General features: G+C 28.6%; 4 protein-coding genes and 2 non-coding genes across 11 annotated transcripts; 2 read left to right on the top strand and 4 right to left on the bottom strand.

The window, feature by feature from the left end:
- Nucleotides 1-396: 396 nt before the first annotated feature.
- Nucleotides 397-6,774, bottom strand: LOC103568278 (uncharacterized). 6 transcript variants are annotated; one of them, XM_053738662.1, is made up of 11 exons: nucleotides 3,897-4,185; nucleotides 3,763-3,818; nucleotides 3,059-3,106; nucleotides 2,613-2,930; nucleotides 2,438-2,527; nucleotides 2,154-2,297; nucleotides 1,847-2,041; nucleotides 1,592-1,774; nucleotides 1,294-1,453; nucleotides 1,075-1,182; nucleotides 397-991 (listed from the first exon to the last, which is right to left on the bottom strand). In XM_053738662.1, exons 3-11 carry the CDS (start codon nucleotides 3,080-3,082, stop codon nucleotides 852-854), a joined length of 1,362 nt encoding a protein of 453 aa, XP_053594637.1. In that variant the 5' UTR covers nucleotides 3,083-3,106; nucleotides 3,763-3,818; nucleotides 3,897-4,185; the 3' UTR covers nucleotides 397-851. The 6 variants fall into 6 exon arrangements, with proteins under 6 accessions (XP_053594637.1, XP_008543298.1, XP_008543299.1 ...); XM_008545074.3 differs by lacking the exon at nucleotides 3,763-3,818 and adding an exon at nucleotides 6,586-6,772 and having other exon boundaries at nucleotides 400-991; XM_008545076.3 differs by lacking the exons at nucleotides 3,763-3,818; nucleotides 3,897-4,185 and adding an exon at nucleotides 6,586-6,774.
- On the top strand, nucleotides 4,786-12,053 carry LOC103568277 (uncharacterized). Its single transcript, XM_008545072.2, has 6 exons — nucleotides 4,786-4,877; nucleotides 9,541-9,981; nucleotides 10,064-10,446; nucleotides 10,513-10,775; nucleotides 10,848-11,443; nucleotides 11,506-12,053. Exons 1-6 carry the CDS (start codon nucleotides 4,843-4,845, stop codon nucleotides 11,954-11,956), a joined length of 2,169 nt encoding a protein of 722 aa, XP_008543294.1. The 5' UTR covers nucleotides 4,786-4,842; the 3' UTR covers nucleotides 11,957-12,053.
- Trnaa-ugc (transfer RNA alanine (anticodon UGC)) lies at nucleotides 4,994-5,065 on the bottom strand. The gene has a single exon. It is a non-coding gene; the product is annotated as a tRNA-Ala (tRNA).
- On the bottom strand, nucleotides 8,846-8,927 carry Trnal-aag (transfer RNA leucine (anticodon AAG)). The gene has a single exon. It is a non-coding gene; the product is annotated as a tRNA-Leu (tRNA).
- Nucleotides 12,054-13,606: 1,553 nt separating the features above from the next.
- Nucleotides 13,607-15,127, top strand: LOC103568279 (programmed cell death protein 5). Its single transcript, XM_008545081.3, has 4 exons — nucleotides 13,607-13,781; nucleotides 14,365-14,473; nucleotides 14,554-14,717; nucleotides 15,000-15,127. The coding sequence occupies exons 1-4, from the start codon at nucleotides 13,716-13,718 to the stop codon at nucleotides 15,042-15,044; spliced, it is 384 nt and encodes a 127-aa protein (XP_008543303.1). The 5' UTR covers nucleotides 13,607-13,715; the 3' UTR covers nucleotides 15,045-15,127.
- Nucleotides 15,128-15,223: 96 nt separating this feature from the next.
- Nucleotides 15,224-19,727, bottom strand: LOC103568280 (protein disulfide-isomerase TMX3). Its single transcript, XM_053738664.1, has 9 exons — nucleotides 19,467-19,727; nucleotides 19,016-19,104; nucleotides 18,716-18,879; nucleotides 18,412-18,595; nucleotides 17,428-17,572; nucleotides 17,112-17,352; nucleotides 16,839-17,031; nucleotides 15,753-15,960; nucleotides 15,224-15,676 (listed from the first exon to the last, which is right to left on the bottom strand). The coding sequence occupies exons 1-9, from the start codon at nucleotides 19,507-19,509 to the stop codon at nucleotides 15,645-15,647; spliced, it is 1,299 nt and encodes a 432-aa protein (XP_053594639.1). The 5' UTR covers nucleotides 19,510-19,727; the 3' UTR covers nucleotides 15,224-15,644.
- Nucleotides 19,728-19,841: the final 114 nt, after the last annotated feature.

The following is a 19,841-nucleotide window of genomic DNA, read 5'->3' as shown; positions in this document are numbered from 1 at the left end:
CGAATAATTAAAAGAAAATTAAATAATAACTTAATTGTTTAATTATTTTTGTTGTTTAAATTTATTAATTTTAAAAATAAATGAACAAAAATTTTTAACAATCATTAGACATTTTTTTAAATCAATAATAAAAATTAAAATTAATGTGATTTAAGTATTAGGTTGTAAATTTTACGACGTTTATTTAAAAAATTTTTTAGAGTATAGAAATTTAAATGATTGAGAATTTAAATTTTTAGTTCATGTTTTTTTTTAATCTCCAGCTTGAAAAAATATTTAATTTCTTATAAGTATGAATATAGCAGACGTCAGACAAATTAAAAATTATAAATAAATAGAGTAAATAATTGAAAAAATTATATTTATAAAAAATACACTTATAAATTTCTTAATTTTTTAAATGCGCATTTTTAAAAATTTTATTTTATTAATTATTTACTCTATTTATTAATAATTTTAAATTTGTTTAACGTCTGCTACATTCACACTCATAATTTCTTTTACTTTAAATACAAACTAGTTTTAATTTTTTTTATTTTAACAATCTGTTAATTATCTGAGAAAAAAAATTGAAAATGTTATCGACTTTTACTTACATTTAAATAATTAAAATTCATTCTCTAGTAAATCGAAATAACTTTATAATTAGTGAATTAAAAAAATGTATGTGTAAATAATTAATTTGGTGAATTATTCAGAATTGAATATTGTCATTAAATCTATTGAAAAAAAAAATGTAAATTAAATAAATGATCATTTGATATACATATAAAAATAAGAAATGTAAATCATATAAATTATGATTAATGTAAACAATGAAAAGATTAATAATTATCGGGATGAAAAATTAATTATTTTTTCTTTCCTCGTTCATTTGAAGAACGACTCTGAGATCCAGTGGATCTTTTATGTCGATAAATTTTTCCATGGCTAAGAATTGGTTTTGGAGGACTGGCAGTTGGTTTAATTTTTTGCGTATCAGTTGATTCTGCTGACAATAAATTATATCGGATGTTGTCTTTAATTATGATTAAAAGTAAACTATTGTATTTAAATTTATTGTAATATTTATACCTGTTATATTTTTATTATTCTCTTCAATTTGTTCGCATGATTTTATTGTTTCAGTTATTCTTGTTTCGGTGACTGCTGTTTTGCTGTTTTTTGTTCCGAAGAATTGTCCTACACAAAACATTGGATATAAATATAATAAAAAAAATAATAAATAATTCATTTTACTTACTAAGAACTAACTAACAACTCGCATAATTCTAATAATTAGTTTACACTTACTGTCAGCATCGTTAACAGAAGGTTCTGGACTTGAGCTTTTAGAGCTCAATGGTGAATAAAAGGCCGTTTCTCCATCTTCAATACTTTTTGGAGAATAATAATCTTGTGAGTCATCACTATTTTTGCTAATTACATTTTCATTTCCATTTACTTTTTTTTTCTACAATATTTATCATTATATTTATTTTACTCATTGTATTATTAGTATTAATTATTATATATATGTAATTAAATAAAGCAAAATAAAAGCGAGTTATGCGAGTAGCCAATTAGCTTAGTAATAAAATTAATTTCTTACTTTTATCATGAAACCATGTTGTACCATAAACTTTTGCTCAGTATCATCTCCCACATCATATACGATACTCTTTGCCGATTCGTCCTCTCCCATTAATTCTTCGAGTTCTTTTTGAGTTTCTTCTTCGTCATTCGATGGTATCTCTTCATCAGAACCATCAGATTTTTCATTCTCATCTACGTTCTGAAATAGTTAAATTTTTCATGTATTAAAAAAAAAAAATTGTTTATAATTATTATCCAAATAAATACTTACAATTTTGAAGCTTTTGTCTTCCTCATCTTCAGATCCGTACGCAGATAAATTTGGATTAAGTTTAGATTTAAAACGTTCGTATTCAGCATCAGATTCATCGGATGATTGAGAATAATCTGAACTTACTTCTGAGTACTTGCGTTTTGGATCACCATGCAAGTTAGCAATCAATGGCTCTGTAACCGGTGTCGGTTCCTATGAAGGAAACTAAATTAATATGATGACTTATTTATAAATTAATTAATACCAACAAAGACGGACAATGTTAAAAACAGTGTAAAAAATTAAACAATACAATTAAACTTACAGTTTCCTGATCATCATGCAGACGAATCCTCGTAGATGGCGAGGATTTCATCTTACCAGCATCAAGACAAGATAAACTGGACAAGACGATTTGGATAGACTTTAACAAACTTCTTTTAGCTTCATTTATCCGTAAACTTTTGTCCTACACCCCCCACCATCACTATGATATTATTATATTCAGAATACTTTAAAATATATATATAATACAAAGTCTACACAAAAGTCTAGTCTAAACAACTGATCCTACACCATGCATCGATCACAAAAAAATCAACAACTTACCCGTAAAGTAGAATTCGTTTTCCTCATTCTCTTGCTACCATTTAGTCTGATTACTCGCAAACGTCTTCTTGATTTTTGTAGACATTTAACCTGTGATAAATAGCATTTTTTTTTTTTTTTTTTTAATAAAAATCTAAAGCTTAACAGCTTAAAAAAAAAACAATATGATATTTACAATATCACTAGGTTGAATCGGAGGGTATCCAAGAATCCAAGCTCCAATATTCCACATTAATCTGAAGCTACGTAAGATTACTAAACTTGGTAGAAAAAATATCCAAGGCAACGGTCTAACCAGCTCCATTATTTTGAATGCTTTTCCATTTTCCTCGGCAACAATTTCACTGTATGGTAAACTCCACTGCGCTGTTTTTTCGACAACATTAAGACCCCGGTCGATAAATTTTATCAGTACCTGTCCTACGGTAAAATGTGATATTTTATCTAAAGACCAGGACATTCCCTCGCCAACGTTCTCGATCATTTTCGTTAACTGTAAAATTAATTTATTATTTATCAATCACCATAAGTGTTAATTAAAATTTTCAATCTATTTATTAATAACCCAGTAAAAAAAATGTATTTATTTATTTAAATGATAAATTATTTTGATATACGTACACTTAATGACCACGATGATGACATCTTTATTATTTTAGGCCGAGAACTCTGTAATAACAGACAAAATACTTTAGACAGTAATTAATAACGAGGGATAAATGATAAATTAACAATAATAATTATACAAGATATCATGAGTATATATAGCCTTAGACGACCTCTCAATCAGCGTGCTGCTTTATTATTATTATTTGTATATTACATATTTTATGACGCAGTTCAAGTATTTTTTTTTACTTTTTGTTTTTTATTTTTACAATAAACACAATATAATAATAATAATAATAATAATAATAATAATAACAATACCCACTAAAAATTCCAGCTTATCTGAATTTCAAGACTGTCTCATTGGAAAAAAAAAAAATCTATTTATAAATATATAATCTTGTATATAATGTACCTAATAACCGAGTACAAAGTTCGCTGATTATTTACGAAAACATTCCGGTGATTTCAATCAATAAGTCTACCGACTACTTATATTTATCTTTACTGTCAGTGGATTATCCTACTGTATTTAAATTAATTTAAAGAATTGATTAGAGTCTACATAAAAAAAATATACTTTTCTTATAAAATAAAATACTATTTTACTAAATTTTACTTTTTAATATATGTATATATCTATATATGTATATATAAATAAAATTTATTAATATCGTTATCAACGTGTTTTGAGTAACGCAGTTATCATGTTTTACTTTAAATCCTGCTGACCGTTGACCATGCGTTAGCACAGCAATTTTTGGTGGTGAGGCTAAAAAATCGATGACCGTTGACTCAATATCTTAATTTATTATATAAAATATATGTAGAAATCAAAGTAACAACTTACTTATCTTGTGTTATTTTTTTTTCTGTTATCTATTTACCAATTTGAAATCAATATCGATATCAGCATCAAGGTTTTGTCTGATGATGCCGAAATAATTAATTCATATTATTGAAATAACACCGGCTTATATTTATATACTTCTATATGTACAACGTTAATGTAACTGCGTCAGCGATTTACACTTGAATTAAATATCAGAGACTGATGAAATTTCTAAGGCGCACAAGAATTCAGTTTGTTGGTAGTATTAGTGTATGAAGAAGACACAGGACACACTGACTGTTACTGTCTGTAAGAAATAAAAACGCGTAGGATATTTTGCCAAATGAATTTAAAGTAAGAAAAAAAGTGGGGAGACCTTTGATCAGCAGTTAATATCATGATTCGCGCCAATATTATTCCAAAACTTACGAAAAGAAACGAAGACACACGATTTATGAAAGCGGGTAAATTTAAATTTCATTTTTTAAAACTATAATTTATAGTATTTTGTAAGCTCGAGTGTTATAAGATTTATTTATTTTTTATTAATTTAATTTATGATGTTAATAGTTTAAAAAAATTTTTGGAGTTATTTTTAAAAGCATCAATTCTAGTGACACAATTTTAACTGGATTGTTATGCAGAAGTCTCGAGTCTTTCTTTGCTGTTGCGCAGGTATTATTTCCCCCTAGTAGTCTCTATTAGTCTGCTTAGCTCCTTATTAGAACTTGCTGTGTCCAGTCACGCTAGCATAAACGCGCGGCAAAGGTTCTTAAAAGAATAAAAAACAAAAACAAAAATTATTTATATATATATATATATATATATATATATATATATATATATATATATATGTATATATATACATATGTGAATGTATTTTAAAAAAAAATAACTGATTAGTGCTAAAAATTTGTCTTCTATTTCATTACGCGCAAACTGACTTTACATCAACGATTATGCTATGGGTGAAAGAAAACGCGAACGTATTCCAAAAAGGTATATTATTAATTAATATTACTGTCTTACCTATTGTATTGAAAAAAAAAAAAAAAAAAAAAAAAAAAAAAAAAAAAAAAAAAACAAAAAAATGTATATCAGAAAATGAAAAAAATTGGAGATGCCGGGGATCGAACCCGGGGCCTTTCACATGCAAAGCGAACGCTCTACCACTGAGCTACATCCCCAAGATGATATTACTGATCTTTAATGTGCTATACAAGTTTTTTGAGTAAAAGAAATATTAAAACTCGTTCTCTGTAGTAAATTATGTATTGAAAAACATAATTTAATTAATATATTTATTTTCGATTGTATTATATCGACTACTATCTATTGTAATAACAAAGAGACAATCTCAGACATTAAAATAGTACTTTCGTTTTTTCTCCATCGTTTTCAAGTGGACTAATAGTACTATCTTTGTCGCATTTACACAGTGAATGGAAATTTTGTCCATACTTTTCTCTTAAACCAATGAAATTTTTAAAACATAGAAACATAAATTGCTAGATGATAGACTAACGCATCGAGTCTTGTTCTTTATTTTGCGTTTAAAGTTTTCATTTTATCTGAAGACAGTTTGAGGTTTATTTCAAACAGTTGAGTTATATTACTCTTTAGATATTATACTTTCGTATTTATGTTATTGTTATAATGTAAGTTCGTCTCAGTAATTTAAATATATTATTTTAATTTAAATATATAATAATTTTAGTCAGTGGGAAATAAGGACTCCTCAGTTGTAGAAACTTTTTGAATTTATTTCCAATGTTTCGTCAAATTTCGTCAGGCTTTTCTCTCAACTAAATCTTCTAAATGCAAAATTAAAAACAACACTCAATGCGTTACTCTACAATGTAATCTTGCAATTTACGTTTTCATTTTTTAGAAATATTCATTTGTTTAAGAGAAAAACGTGGACAAAGTTTCCATTTACTGCGCAAATGCAACAAGGATAAAACCGTTCGTCAACTTGACTGTGATAAAGAAAAAAATTCAGACCCCTCTTAAACTCTTTTTTTAGGGTAGAAGTACTATTTGTGGCCACTACTCCATTTTTTTTACATTTGATCCTGTATTTTAATAAATAAATAAGCATATAACAAAATTTACACAATAACAATATGATAAGAGTACCTTTGTACACACTTTAAAAATTAATAATGTCATTGCATCATTTACAAATTTTTTTATTAAAATTTTTTTGAGTGTCTAAATAGCTCTAAAATGGCCAAAAACAGTACCTCTACCCTACACAAAAATAACTGGAAAACGTAATCCCTTAAAAAGTAGATGTGTCACTGGCGGCGATGATATCTTAATGACGGAATTATTTAATTATTCAAAATGAAAAAATAAAAAATATTTAGATTCAGTATGACTGTCGCTCTCGGCATTCTATAGATTAATATTTATTGATAAACAATAAAATGGTGGAGATTAAAAAATAAAAACCAAGTTTTCAACTTCCCGCTATGAAAGTTAAAAATTTTTTTCACTGTTTTTGAGAAAAAAAAACAAACTGAAATATAAATTTTAGTACCGTTACGAAATGCGCTGAATCTACTCGTGTGTAGAATATGTTCAAATTTCATAAGGATCGGTTCAGTGGTTTCGGAAAAATCACCGCTGCCGACCGAAAAAGCGTAGTTTTGAGAAAAACGTGTTTAAAGCTTCTTTTAATGAAAAATTATGAAAATCTTACCTTAACTTAATTAGCGATGTCTGCACCATGTAAAATGCTTCTATCCCTTCAAACATTTCATTTTCCTCCATTATACATTTTTTCTGATTCGTTCTGACCTCTTTGGAGCGAATATCTGCTTGAATGAATAAAAACAGGGAGAGAGATTAGACAAAAGACAGGTTGGGTGAGCGTGCTCATGTAGTAAAGGTAGCAATTAGGGGTGTACGAATCGGGTTCGAATTCTAACTTCCGAATTATTCGAAAGATTAGGAATTTGTTTCGAAGTTTGAATCGAATAGTTAGATTCGATTCGATACGAATAATTCGTAACTTCGAACTATTCACACACCCCTAATAGCAACCTAAAAATGACAGAATAATATAGTTAAACTACTCTAATTTTTTAAAATTTTTTACACAATACTTTTAGATACATATACTTTCGAAAAATGTAAAAAAAAGTCGATTTTCTGGAAAATTATAAACCAGAATGATTCCTTAGATATTGACAGACATAAAAATAATGAATTCAAATATATAGTTTGCTAGTATACATAATAATTTTTTTCTGACCTGATGAAGTAATTACTTAGGTAATTGTTGGATTCTCTGTACAAAAATCAATCTTTATTCCGATATATATCTTATTTAATACTTCTCTTTACTAAATATTCTGTTTAAAATATTATTTCGAGCAGCGTTACATTTAAGCCGTAGTATATATATATTATTTAAGTTGAGTTCAAAATATGTTTATGTTTACTTGAGGAAAAGAAAGCTAGTGTGGATCAAATTTTATGACCTTAGGTACTTGGGCCGACGAGATATTGAGGCCCATGTTTTAAGTAAATGTAAGGCAATATGTTTTTCTTCATTTACACTCACATGCATGTATATATATTTTGAACTTAGATATCTTTATTATACAAAAAGAGGAGAGGTTGTTAGACCTCAGTGTTAAATAATATTAAAAGAATAAGTTAGTCTAAGCTAAATCTCTTACGAGTGAAGATATACCCTAGAGCGCGTATTTTAATAAAAATAAATAATTTTCAATTGTTTAATAAATTGATTTGTTTCATTCACGATTACCATACCTAAATTCCCAACAGTTATTTAAATTGAAAATTTGTCAAATATTATAATTTATCCCATTTGTGGAATAAATTATATTGGGAAAAGTTTGTATTGTATACATCATTTATTTAATTATAATAACTAATATTCTTAATGAAAATTGACTGCAACCACCCGTTCATTACTTAAGTACTAATCTGGGCCACTATAGTTACGTGATTTACAAGCATTAAGTGCGATTGAAATGAACCAGAGAATAATCAATTCGTTGCGGACGAAAATTAACTTCTGATATTATGTCTTAAAATTTATATCACGACCTAAATTCAATTATTATGTAGAGCGATATTGCGATAATCACAAAATGTTACTATTTTTAGCATTAAATCTCTATCACAAGTATAATATCATAAATCCGTTGACATTTGATTTTTTACTCCAAAAAATATTTACACACTACTATTCACTTTTTTATATATTTTTTTTTTTTGCATTAAAGAAAATAGTGATACACATACTTTTTGTGCTATAAACGAAGTAATAAATATTCATTGTATAATGTAAAAAAAATGATAAAGAAAAATGTATTTAAATAAAAAAAAAATAGAAGAGTAAATGAGATAAGAAATCTCGCGTGTCTCAAGAAGTCTCAGCACAATAAAAGTTGTAGTAGACGCGTTTATGCAAGATTTAATCACGCAATATAGTGGTAGAATCATAATAGTACGGGTGGATTTATACAAGTGTGGTGATGATTGTGCGTGTCAAGACTTGAGTAGTCACACACAACTCTTTTACTTACTTGGTCGGTCATGTATGGGCCAATGATATCTTCGCCTACCCTAAATATGTAAATTTATTTGGGTGCTGTTTGAATCGAGGTCAGGAGGTCTTTCTCTGACCCTACTAACTGAACCTTAGTGCAGCACCGTAACTCATGATGAATGACGATTCCGTTTCTCAGAGTTCTGGTCACTGACATGGATCACGAATGTATCCAGACATTTAATTACTATTTTCATCATTTTATATCTAACTTTGATGCTTTTTAATTCATAACTTTATATCTTGTGTCTTGTATCGATTGATTAATTTCAAATTATTTTTAATTTTAACGGACTGAATGATTATAAAATATATAAAATGTGATAAAAATTAATTAATGAGCGGTAAAACGAATCGAGTAGAGCAAAAAGTAATTTGGCAGCGGTGGGATTCGAACCCACGCCTCCGAAGAGACTGGTGCCTTAAACCAGCGCCTTAGACCGCTCGGCCACGCTACCTACCATATTTTTTTCAAATCCCATGATCGTCATTGATTGTTGCTTGTTTATGACATTATTTATATTTTATTGACGTTCGATGACACGCTAGCGTGATCCATTTATAGCGGTCCAGATCTAGACCTCGAAGAGACGTCGCGGGGATCTCGCGTCAATACAATTCGTTCGTGCATGTCAGTCGTTAGCTTTAAAATTATTTCCAACATCGTGTCCATAGATACCAAAGCAGTAGAGAATTTTCGGAGTTTGAAAAAAAACGAAAGAAAGAGAAAGTACATGATGGGGTAAAAAGGGTGTGAAAGCTTTTTGTATACAAGCTAGATCGATCCGTCTTGTCTGGAAGGCTCCCACACTTTATATCTTTCTCTCTCTTGCTTCGTCTTCTCGTTTATGTAGAGGCATGCCGAGCCTGTACGTACCACCCTCTTCCTGTTCTTCGACATGGATGCTTCGACCCCACCTTGGTTTGCTTCTAGGAAAACTTTGCCAGGTATCTCAGTTTGCACTGGGCAACCACCCGGTTTATTTACCTGAAACAATAATAAACTAATGGATAAATTATTTAAAAACCATACAGTAATCAACAGTAAATAAAATTGATTTGTACTTACAGACGTAGGTCTTTATTGCGGGGGACTCAAAAGTCCTCCTCAGACTCTGAGGTAGTCCCGTCGAAATTCAAAGACAACAAGACCAGGGCTCGAGATTTACTGCCATGGCCAAAGTCTCTCGAGACTCTCACGGTCGACGAACTCGCACGCTACAGACGCAGGCGAGTACCAGATAGTCCGAAGGACACCTTGGGATCTCGTAACCATGGAGACAAAGACAATGAATTTGAAAACCTTTCTACGGAGTACAGGAGAGCTTTTAGAGCTACCAGTGAAGAATCGCTGCTGAGAGTTGACGATTTGAGAACTTGTGCTCAAGATTTTGGTGGTAGTTTCTCTATCGAGGCAATAAAAAGCCCGGAAATTAATGCCAATGACAAGTCCATGGAGGCTATTGACATTTCTAGGGTTCCTGATTTGTCAAGACCTTCACCGATTCGAAGGTAATAAAAATAATTTAAATAAAAGTACTTTTATAAACATCAACGGCAACATTTGTTATTTAAATTGATTTAAATTTTAAAGAGACACTAGTTTGAAACCCGGCGGAACATTTTATACGGACACGGAATCAGCAAACTACAAAATATATGAGGGTATCCATCGTGCGGAACTGGCACGTCGGCCGACTTCTTTGAAGATGGAGGGAGACATGCGGACTGTCACCGAGCAGTGTGAGAAGTTCATCGAGTGGTTGAACGTCAGTAGACCTGAGCTCGCACGTATTCCAACTAATCTAAAGCTGGAAGGACAATTTGAAACGTCTACAGAGAATCATGACCAGTATGTGCCATTTGTTGGGGCTAGAAGACCGGAAATACTTCGTCAAAAAGCTCATCTAAAACTCGAGGGAGAGTCGAACTTCGTTCCCGAGTACACCGCAGTTTTTAAAGCTCATGCTGCTCAAGGTAGATTTACTTAATCATTATTCTGTTTGTATTTTAAAAATTGAAAAAATGTTTTTGGTTTTGCAGCCAAAAGATCTCTAAAAGTGCCAGAGTCACATTTAAAGTCTGGAGGAGACTTCAGTGGAAGGACTGAAAACTATCAAAATTTTGTTGATCCACGAGGTGCTGTTCCTATGGAACAGAGTCACAATAATGTTATCGATCATATTGAAGAGTCGAAACAAGAATTGGAACGGAAGAAAGAACAAGACATGAAGATGTTGGTATCCAAGCTAGAGGATCTCAAAGGGCCACCTCTTGGAGTTCCTGAATACAAAGATGCTTACAAGGTAAATAAATAAATAATTTATTAATTTAATTAAAACAAGTATCAAATACTCACTATTATTAAAATGTCACAGGATTTTCCTAGAGAACGACCAAAGTTATTAAAACCCGAAGATGAAATCGGTCGCGCAGATGGTTCTAAAGTTAACTCACTAAATAGTGCAGGAAAATTTCCAACGAAAATTGACCAGGATCCTGAATACAAGTCCAAGTATATCGACAGAGATCGTCCAATTTATCGTAAGCCACCTCTATCCCGACGACCATCCATAGGTTCGTCAGGTTTCAACAGACGTTTAGTCCCAGACTTACGACAATACCATCCAACAAGTGAAGTTAGATCTCAGTATGTGCCTTACGGTAATATACCGCGAACAGAAACCCTTAGAATGCCGGTTAATTTACGTCCCGAGGGTGACATGAATCTCCAGCCGGAATATCGTGATGCCTATTGTACAAAAAGAGACTATTCGGTGACTGATATCAAGCATCGGCATCGTGATCGCAGTCTCACTGATTTTCGCAGACATGAAAATAACTGGCTTGGCAATAATAATGATGATCAACTGGGTGTGGGTTATAATAAACATGATCAGAATGCCTTCCAAGTACTCAACTCGCGAGTCGAAGATGAAAGTATCGTTGATAAGCCGCCACCAGGAGGCAGAAGGTACATCAATTAACTTCACAATGAGTATAAAATATCAAATAAAATTAATTATCATTTTTCAGGGGATCTAGAGGATCGATACAAGTCTCAAGACCAACTGGACTGGACATTAATCCATCAGCAACAGAAAACCGATCGCCAAGTCCTACATATCGTCTCCATGTTTGCAATGTAGATGACGAACCTCGAGGGTTTCGACGTCGACGACGTTCATCTCTTCAACACAAACCTCCGAGTCCACCACAAGTTACGGAGCTAGATGACACACGACCCTACTCTCCAAGCTTCGGAAAGGAATTGAAAAATTCAAATGACAGCAATAATCAAGCTTTCGTTGTTCTTGACAATACTACGGCGGCATCGAGAGCCAATCGAGCAACAGAAAGCAGTAGAAAACGTTTCAACAGAAATTATAATTATGAAAGCAATGTTGGCGAGTCTAGAAGAAGAGCTAGGAACAAAACGCCGTCCAACTGGATGCCTCCATGGTACGACAGTACCAGTACAATGTAAAAAATATTTAGAAGTGCCTTATAAATATATCTGGTCATTGATATTTACTTTATACTTATCAATTTTATTTGTAACAAATATTAAAAATAAAAAATAGATAAATATATTATAGCCCATATGTAAAATTAAATATATAGATACAGATATATTATTTATATATTGAATTATTTCAATTGTTACCTTTTATCATCTAGGTAAAAATTAATAATGCTGAAATTAGCCGACTGATATTGGATATTTTTAAAAATGATCAATTATTGAAAAAAAAAAAATATTCAAAAAAATTCCACTTGAAGTTTTTTTAATTTTCTACATGTGCGTATTATTTTTTTAATTTTTTTTTTTTTAATTCATTTGGTGAAAAAAAAATTAAAAATTGTTGATTACCTGGTAACTTTAAGAGCGTGAATGTAGCAAATACGAGTCAAAATTTAAATTATAAATAAACGAATAAAACATTAAAAAATATAAAAATTAAAAAAATGCACTGGTTTTCAAATTTCATGAACGCGCATTTTTTTAATTTTATTCGATTTACATTTAATTCACTTATTTCAAAATTTATAAAATTTTAAGTTGTCAGCTACATTCACACTCGGTAACTTTCGATGATAATGAAGTTAGCGGACATCTGACAATTTTTAAAACTTTGAAATAATAAATTAAAATGCTTATAAACAAAAATAAAAAATATATGTTTAGACAATTCAAAATTAAGTATATGCATTTTTTTAAATTTTATTATTTCAATTATTTAAATTTTTTCTATGTACAGTAGACTCTGGTTATAAGTCACATCGGACGCTCTACTCACTCTTACGTCAATTTCATTTTTTCCTGTAAGTAAAGTATAGACAGAAATATAACTTATAACCAGAGTCTACTGTAATTAAAAAATTTTTGTATGCCTGCTACATTCATTAACTTTCAGATTATGAAGATTAATAATTTTTTGATGATACTGAAGTTAGCCGGTGTTTAATAATTTTTGAATTGTTTAAAAATTATAAATTAAGAAAAACAAAATATTTAAAAAAATTGCACTTGTAGCTTCTTAAATTTTCTACATGTGCATATTTTTAGTTTTTGTTTTTATGTATTTTATTTGTTGAAAAAAAATCCGAAAATTACTAATTGTATATTAACTTCAGGATCATAACTTTTTGTTAATTATTTTTATTCAAAATTATTGATATTATTATTCATGTCAAAAAAAATATATTTTATAATAATAAAAAATAATAAATAAAAATTTTTAGCTTATATGTAAAATTAATTTTATAGATATAAATATATTATTTATATGTAGAATTATTTTAATTGTTACCTTTTATCATCCACATGAAGATTAACATTCTTTTGTTAATTATCTTTATTCAAAATCATTGTCATGTTATTATTTATGTCAAAAAAAATTTATTATTTATTATTATACAGATAAAATCAATCTGATTAAACTTTTTTATAACAAAGAACCAAATTCAAAATGGCTTTCTCAAAAACAATTTTCTTTGTCTTTCTTTATTATTGAATTACAAAAAATCCCGGGTGATGTCGTTGGAAACGGAACTTTAACCAAAAACTCATGTCAGAATCAACACCAAAAACGTAAGAAGAAGGGATCAGAACTAAAAATAGACATCTGGAATATACTAATAAAACATAACCTCCTTTTAAACTGCGGTGTTTTTGTGTAATCAATTAATTTATAAATTCAATTTTAATTGTTAAATAATAATTAATAATAAAATCAGTAACAATGGCAGACCCTGAACTTGAAATGATCCGGCAACAACGAATGGCTCAATTACGCTCACAATATCAGGTAGAGATATTAAATATTTAAAATTTATTGACAAGTAATAATTGACTTTAGTTACTGTTTAAAAATTTAAAAAGTGTTTTTTTTTTAATTGCGAAGTAAATAAATCAATTTTTGTAATTATCCTAAAGTTAGCAGACAATTAACAATTTTCGGATTTTTTTTTAAACTATAAATATGCATGTAGAAAACTAAAAAAGCTGTAAGTGCAATTTTGAAATTTGTTTTTTTTTTTACTATTTATCATTTTTTAAAAAATCAAAAAATTATTAGACGTCCGCTAACTACGGTACCAGTATATGAAAAAATTTTGAAAAAAGTGAATTAAATGTAAATCAAATAAAATTTAAAAAATACGCATTTATGAAATTTGAAAATCAGTATGTGTATTTTTTTATTTTTTATTATTTTATTCGTTTATTTGTAATTTAAAATTTGTGCCATATCTGCTACATTTAGACTCATCATTTTTTGTACTCATTTATTTAAATTGATTGTAAAATTCAGAATTTATTTTTACTGTCATGAGCTAGTAGTAAAATTATTTTTTTGGAGGTTGCTATGTAATTATTAATTAATTATTTAGGGTGGTGATGAATCAAATCAAAAAGCTGCTGAAGAACAGAGACAAAAAATACAAGAAATGAAACACTCGATATTAACTCAAGTATTGGATCAATCAGCTAGAGCACGACGTCAGTAACATAAATTTTAATAATAATTATTTATATCAACTATTTATAGTTACGATTGATTAACTCTAATTATTTAACAGTAAATACTTTGTCATTGGGCAAACCGGAGAAAGCGAAAATGGTTGAAGAAATGCTTGTCAGTATGGCACAGAGAGGACAATTACCTGGTAAACTAGGGGAAAAAGAACTTATTAGTTTATTAGAGAGTGTTAATCAGCAAACACAAAAAACAACTACTGTTAAGGTATTAATTATTACTTATTTATTTTTGATACCTAAGTTAGCCGACTAATAATTTTTGGATTTTATTCAAAATTATATAATTATAAAACAAATTTTTTTTTTTAAACTGCACCTATAGATTTTTTAATTTTCTACACGTGCATTTTTTTTTTTTTTTTTTTTTTTTTTTTTTTTGTAAACTATTGGTTTCAAAAAAAATCTGAAAATTGTTAATTGTCTACAAATTTATTTATACTCCTGAGAAGTGATAAAAAAATCAATATGTTGTTATTTCTATTTTCAGTTTGACAGAAGACGAGCTGCTTTAGATTCTGATGATGACTTGTAGCATTAATTAATTAAATACCTAATTTTTTTTTCATTAAATTTATTTCATAACTCACTTTATGTTAATAAAATTCATAAAACTTATATTTTCAAATTTTATATATTTATTTAATAATTATTATTATTTTTAAATGCTTTTGTATCTCTATAAAATTCCCAAATTACATTGATTGGAATGCTCATTAAATAAATCATTTTTTTATTATATTTATATATATATGACATGACAAAATAAGCCTTTTTTTACAATAATAAATAATACTTCTTCAGAATTTCACTCACACAAATAATGAACATTTATTTGTTACTATTAATATGGCTCATTTATTAATATAAACGTCATTAATAATGACGTTATATTAATATATTTAATATTAATGTTATAGTATCGTATGTATTGTCCTGTCAAAATTCCATACCAAAGATGCATCACTCTCAATCAAATGCCACAATTATTAACAAACACGAGACTAATGCCGCATCTATCGGTAATTTTAAATTATAATATTATTTTAAATTCTATACAAGACAAATTCATATTAATTTGTCATTAATGTACATGGCATTAAAATAATAGCTTTTGAATTAACTCTAATTATCCTTAATCTTTTTTCATATGACTCTTGCTATCTTCTGTAAGTACAAGAAAAAACAATAATGTTTTATTTTATTTACAAGTTTAAAAATAAAAATATTTAAACTACATTACCTTCGTCCTCTTCTTCTTCTTCATCATCTCCAGCGTCTAAAATATCTGGGCAACAAATTCCATAAATAATTAACGAAAAAAATAATGCTGGAAGTCCGAATACCACCATCGTCAATATGGGATTGCCCTTCCACATGGACATTAATGTCGACTTTGTTTCATACCATGATCGATATATTTGTACTAGAATACTATTTCCTCCGTATCTCTAAATTTAATTAAAAAAAAAAAAAAAAATGAATTACAAAAAAAAAAGTATATTGTGTGACAAGGGATAAAACAAAACGATTTCAGAACAGGATGAAGTTGACTACCATTACCCACAGTCTGAAATCGTGGTTTATCCTGAGTTACACACTAGATTTTTCATGATTACCGGCATTAGAATTTAAAGTTTCAGTGTCAGCAGCCAGTCAGAAACAAGTTAATTTAAGATCAATGGTGTCATCAACTATTAAATTGTCCTTTGCACTTTAAATTAAGTAGAAACTATAAATACTATTTATTATTTACTCTAATTTTTATAAAACTCAATCACAGTCAAAACTGTCCTTTAAGTAAATAAAATTAATGGTTTGAAATTACTATTAAACAAATGACAAGAATCAGAGTTTGAATTGCGAAAGTCTTCAGTCAGTGGGTAGAAACATTATTTGTTTCTTCCCAAGGAACGAAGCATAGTATATTATACACCTAGGGAGAAAAGGGCATTCCAACCCGCATGTAAAATTGCCTACCCGAGTCGAAGGCGATCTATCCCTGAAAGTTTAAATTTTTGCCTCTGTTTCTGGGAAGGATTTTTATCATTTGTTTTCTCATAAAAGAAATAAACGTTTTTCTTCCCTCTAAACAGGACAGAAATTTAAACTTTTGGTGCAGGTATGGTAAAAAAGTTTATATCTGCCCGCTGACTAAAGGCATTTACAATTTACGCGTTTGCTAATATTAATTCGCGGCATTGGACTGAAATTAGCTTCTTTCGACTGGCTGTAAAAACCCTGAAACTTTAAGTTTCAATGCTGGTATCATGAAAAAAATAATCATTTAAATTAATTAATTAATTAAATAAAACTCAAAGCGTCTTACTGGTGCACTGTCATTGCGAATATGCTCCAAAAACATTTCAATAGCTTGAGGTGTTAATTCTCCTGGCTCATCGTCAGGTATATGATGATGATTCGTTCTTGTATTAATTACTATTAAGCTTGGGGAAGGCATTTCTGTCATAGCAATACTGTTTATCAGTTCATTGTTTGCTACCCACCCAAATTGGAAGTGACTAAAAATTAGTAGGCAATTAATCAATACGAGTAGTTATATTATAATAGATTCATAACTAATTAGTAAACTGTTACTTACTCATGATATTTTTCACGTTTTTTTTTAATTACCGATTCCACCATGTCTCTAAACTCCAACATGTCTGGTGAAACATCTTCAACAGCATTCTCTTCCACTACAGCCAGTACGAGATTTTTATTAGTTTTAAATAACTGATGAAGATTACCACGTGTTACTTTTGGAAATGTTGGAAAACGTTCAGCATTCACCCAATAATATAATGTCTCATTTAATGCTTCAATTTCACTTTCATTATGAGCTACAATTAAAATAATGCGGTTTTATAACTTTTCAATCATTAAAGTTTTTATATAAGCAATTAAAAAATTTTTACCCGTAAAGTTGTAATGAGAATTTTCTTTATAAACAAAAATAACTGGTGTATTTTCTACTGGTGCATGTTTACCAACAACAACTGGATGAGATTCATAAAAAAATGCATATGGTTGAAATGCATCAGCTGTTTTATGATATAAATTCTAAAAAAAAAACAATATTAATAACAGTAATATTAATATTTAAGATATAGCGTTACTAATTCCACATGACTTATATTTTTATATGATACTGTAATTAGCTGACGTCTAATAATTTTTGGATTTTTTTAAAAATGATAAATTTAAAAAAAATACACCTTTGGTTTTTATAATTTTTTACATGTGCATATTTTTCATTTTTTTTTTTTTGAAATTAAATTAAATTGTTGAAAAAAAATTCGAAAATTATTGTCTGTTTACTTTAAAGTCATTATTTTTATACACTGTAAAAAATTTCGGGAGTGAGCGCGGTTTAAATCCGGAGTGAATGCGGAGCGGATGACTATTTATTTATTTAATCCCTTAGGAGTGAAATTTACTCCGAATCGGAGTGAATGTGGTTTTAAATAAAATCCAAATCAATTCGATGAAAAAACAAACTTTCTATTTACTCCGTATGCAGAGTGATTTTTTTTTAGAAACTCTGAAACTCCGAGTGACTGAGTGAATTCGAATTTACATAAAATCCGTCATTACTCGGAATTCACTCCTGATTTTTTCCAGTGTATGCCCTTTTGGCTTTAGAAGCTAAATTTAAAACCAAAAGAGGATATATTTTTTTTTTAATTCCTAATCATATTGTAGACTTATTTTAAGTTGAAAATTTTTGTTTTCAATTTTTAGCTATAAAATAAATCTACAAATCAATTGGTAACGAAGAAAAATTATACGCCCTTTTGGTTTAAAAAAGTTTCTAAAAGCCAAAAAGATGGATAAAAAAATAAGTCCTTTGGAATTAGTAAAGCGATATATTAATGATAATAAAAAAAATATAAAAATACCCATAGTGGTCCAAATTTTTCTCCGACATACAAAAAGTATAAATCATGCTGATTTTTAATAGTATCAAAACTTTGACGTTTTGTTATTTCTTGAACAGGTGGACCACTTAATCTTAATGCAAATTTGACTATTTCTTCTTTCGTTCTATCACCGTTATAAGTAAAATGTTGATCACCTTTTAAACTGTAGAAATAAAAATTTTTAATTATAAAAAAAATACTGTCAGAACATTAAATTATCAAGGTCATTAAGAACTAGGACAGCTAATTATTCTTAAATAAAAATGATAAATAATAAACATACAATAAAATAGTAGGAAATCCCCGTATTTTGAAATTTTGAGCCACGTTCGTAAATCTTGTACAGTCAACTCGGCCAACTTTTATAGAAGTTGCATAAAGATGTTGAGCCACATGTGCCCAAACAGGATCCAGTCTTTTGCAATGAGCACACCAAGGCGCATACATCTGGTTAATTTAAATTTTTTAAAATTATTCAATCTTATTACCCAATAAATAATACTCTCCGATATATTTTTCATTCATAATTATCATCATTATCATCATCGTTATTTTATTCAAATAAATTTCGACATTCACTTACCATAACTAGCCAATGTCCATCCTTATAAATATCTAAAAATCTATCACTCAGTTCAATGACACGTGACGCTGCTGTATTAGCAACAAATGCTAAAAAAAAAAGTTATTAATTTAAAAATAAACAATATACTGAAGTCAACTGACGTTTAATAACTTTTTGATTTTTTTTCAAAATGATAAATCGTAAAAAAAATATTTTGAGAAATTGCACTTATAGTTTTTTTAACTTTGAAAAAAAATCCGAAAATTGCTAATTCTGTTAACTTTAAGATCATAAACAAACACTTAATTTAATTAAAAACGACAGCTGTTTATCGATCGTCTTTACTAGGTTTTAAAGATATATAAGTAAATGGGATGTATATATATTTATATATATATATATGATAATAAAAATAATGATATGTTCACAAAGTATCAATTAAAAAATAATTTTAAATATAAATACTTACCACAAAAAAATGTAAAAAAAATTAATTTTAGTAACGAGACCATAATTATAATGACTAGGTTATTATTTAAATAATTTGGTTGATAAAATATAAACGACTCCGAACAGGACGTCTCACTTTTAAAATTTATTTAGTCACCATCTGTACAAATTATTAAACTGCATTATCAGACAAATAAATTGTCAAAAATTGTATAAATTACACTTGGGATTCGAATGCATTTCTAAATTAAAAACATACAGTAAATTATGATTTTATGTTAATGAGAATTGCCAACTCAATAAAATAATTATAGATTTTACTGTTTGTAAGTTTGGTAGCTCGGCTAATTAATGGCGCGAACTACAAAAATTTTTAAAAATTTATTTGTTTGAC

The sequence above is a fragment of the Microplitis demolitor genome, chromosome 4 (genome assembly GCF_026212275.2).
Source record: "Microplitis demolitor isolate Queensland-Clemson2020A chromosome 4, iyMicDemo2.1a, whole genome shotgun sequence".
NCBI lineage: Eukaryota > Metazoa > Arthropoda > Insecta > Hymenoptera > Braconidae > Microplitis > Microplitis demolitor.
Note: the sequence above shows the minus strand (reverse complement) of the source record. Positions and strands in the feature narration are given on the sequence as shown.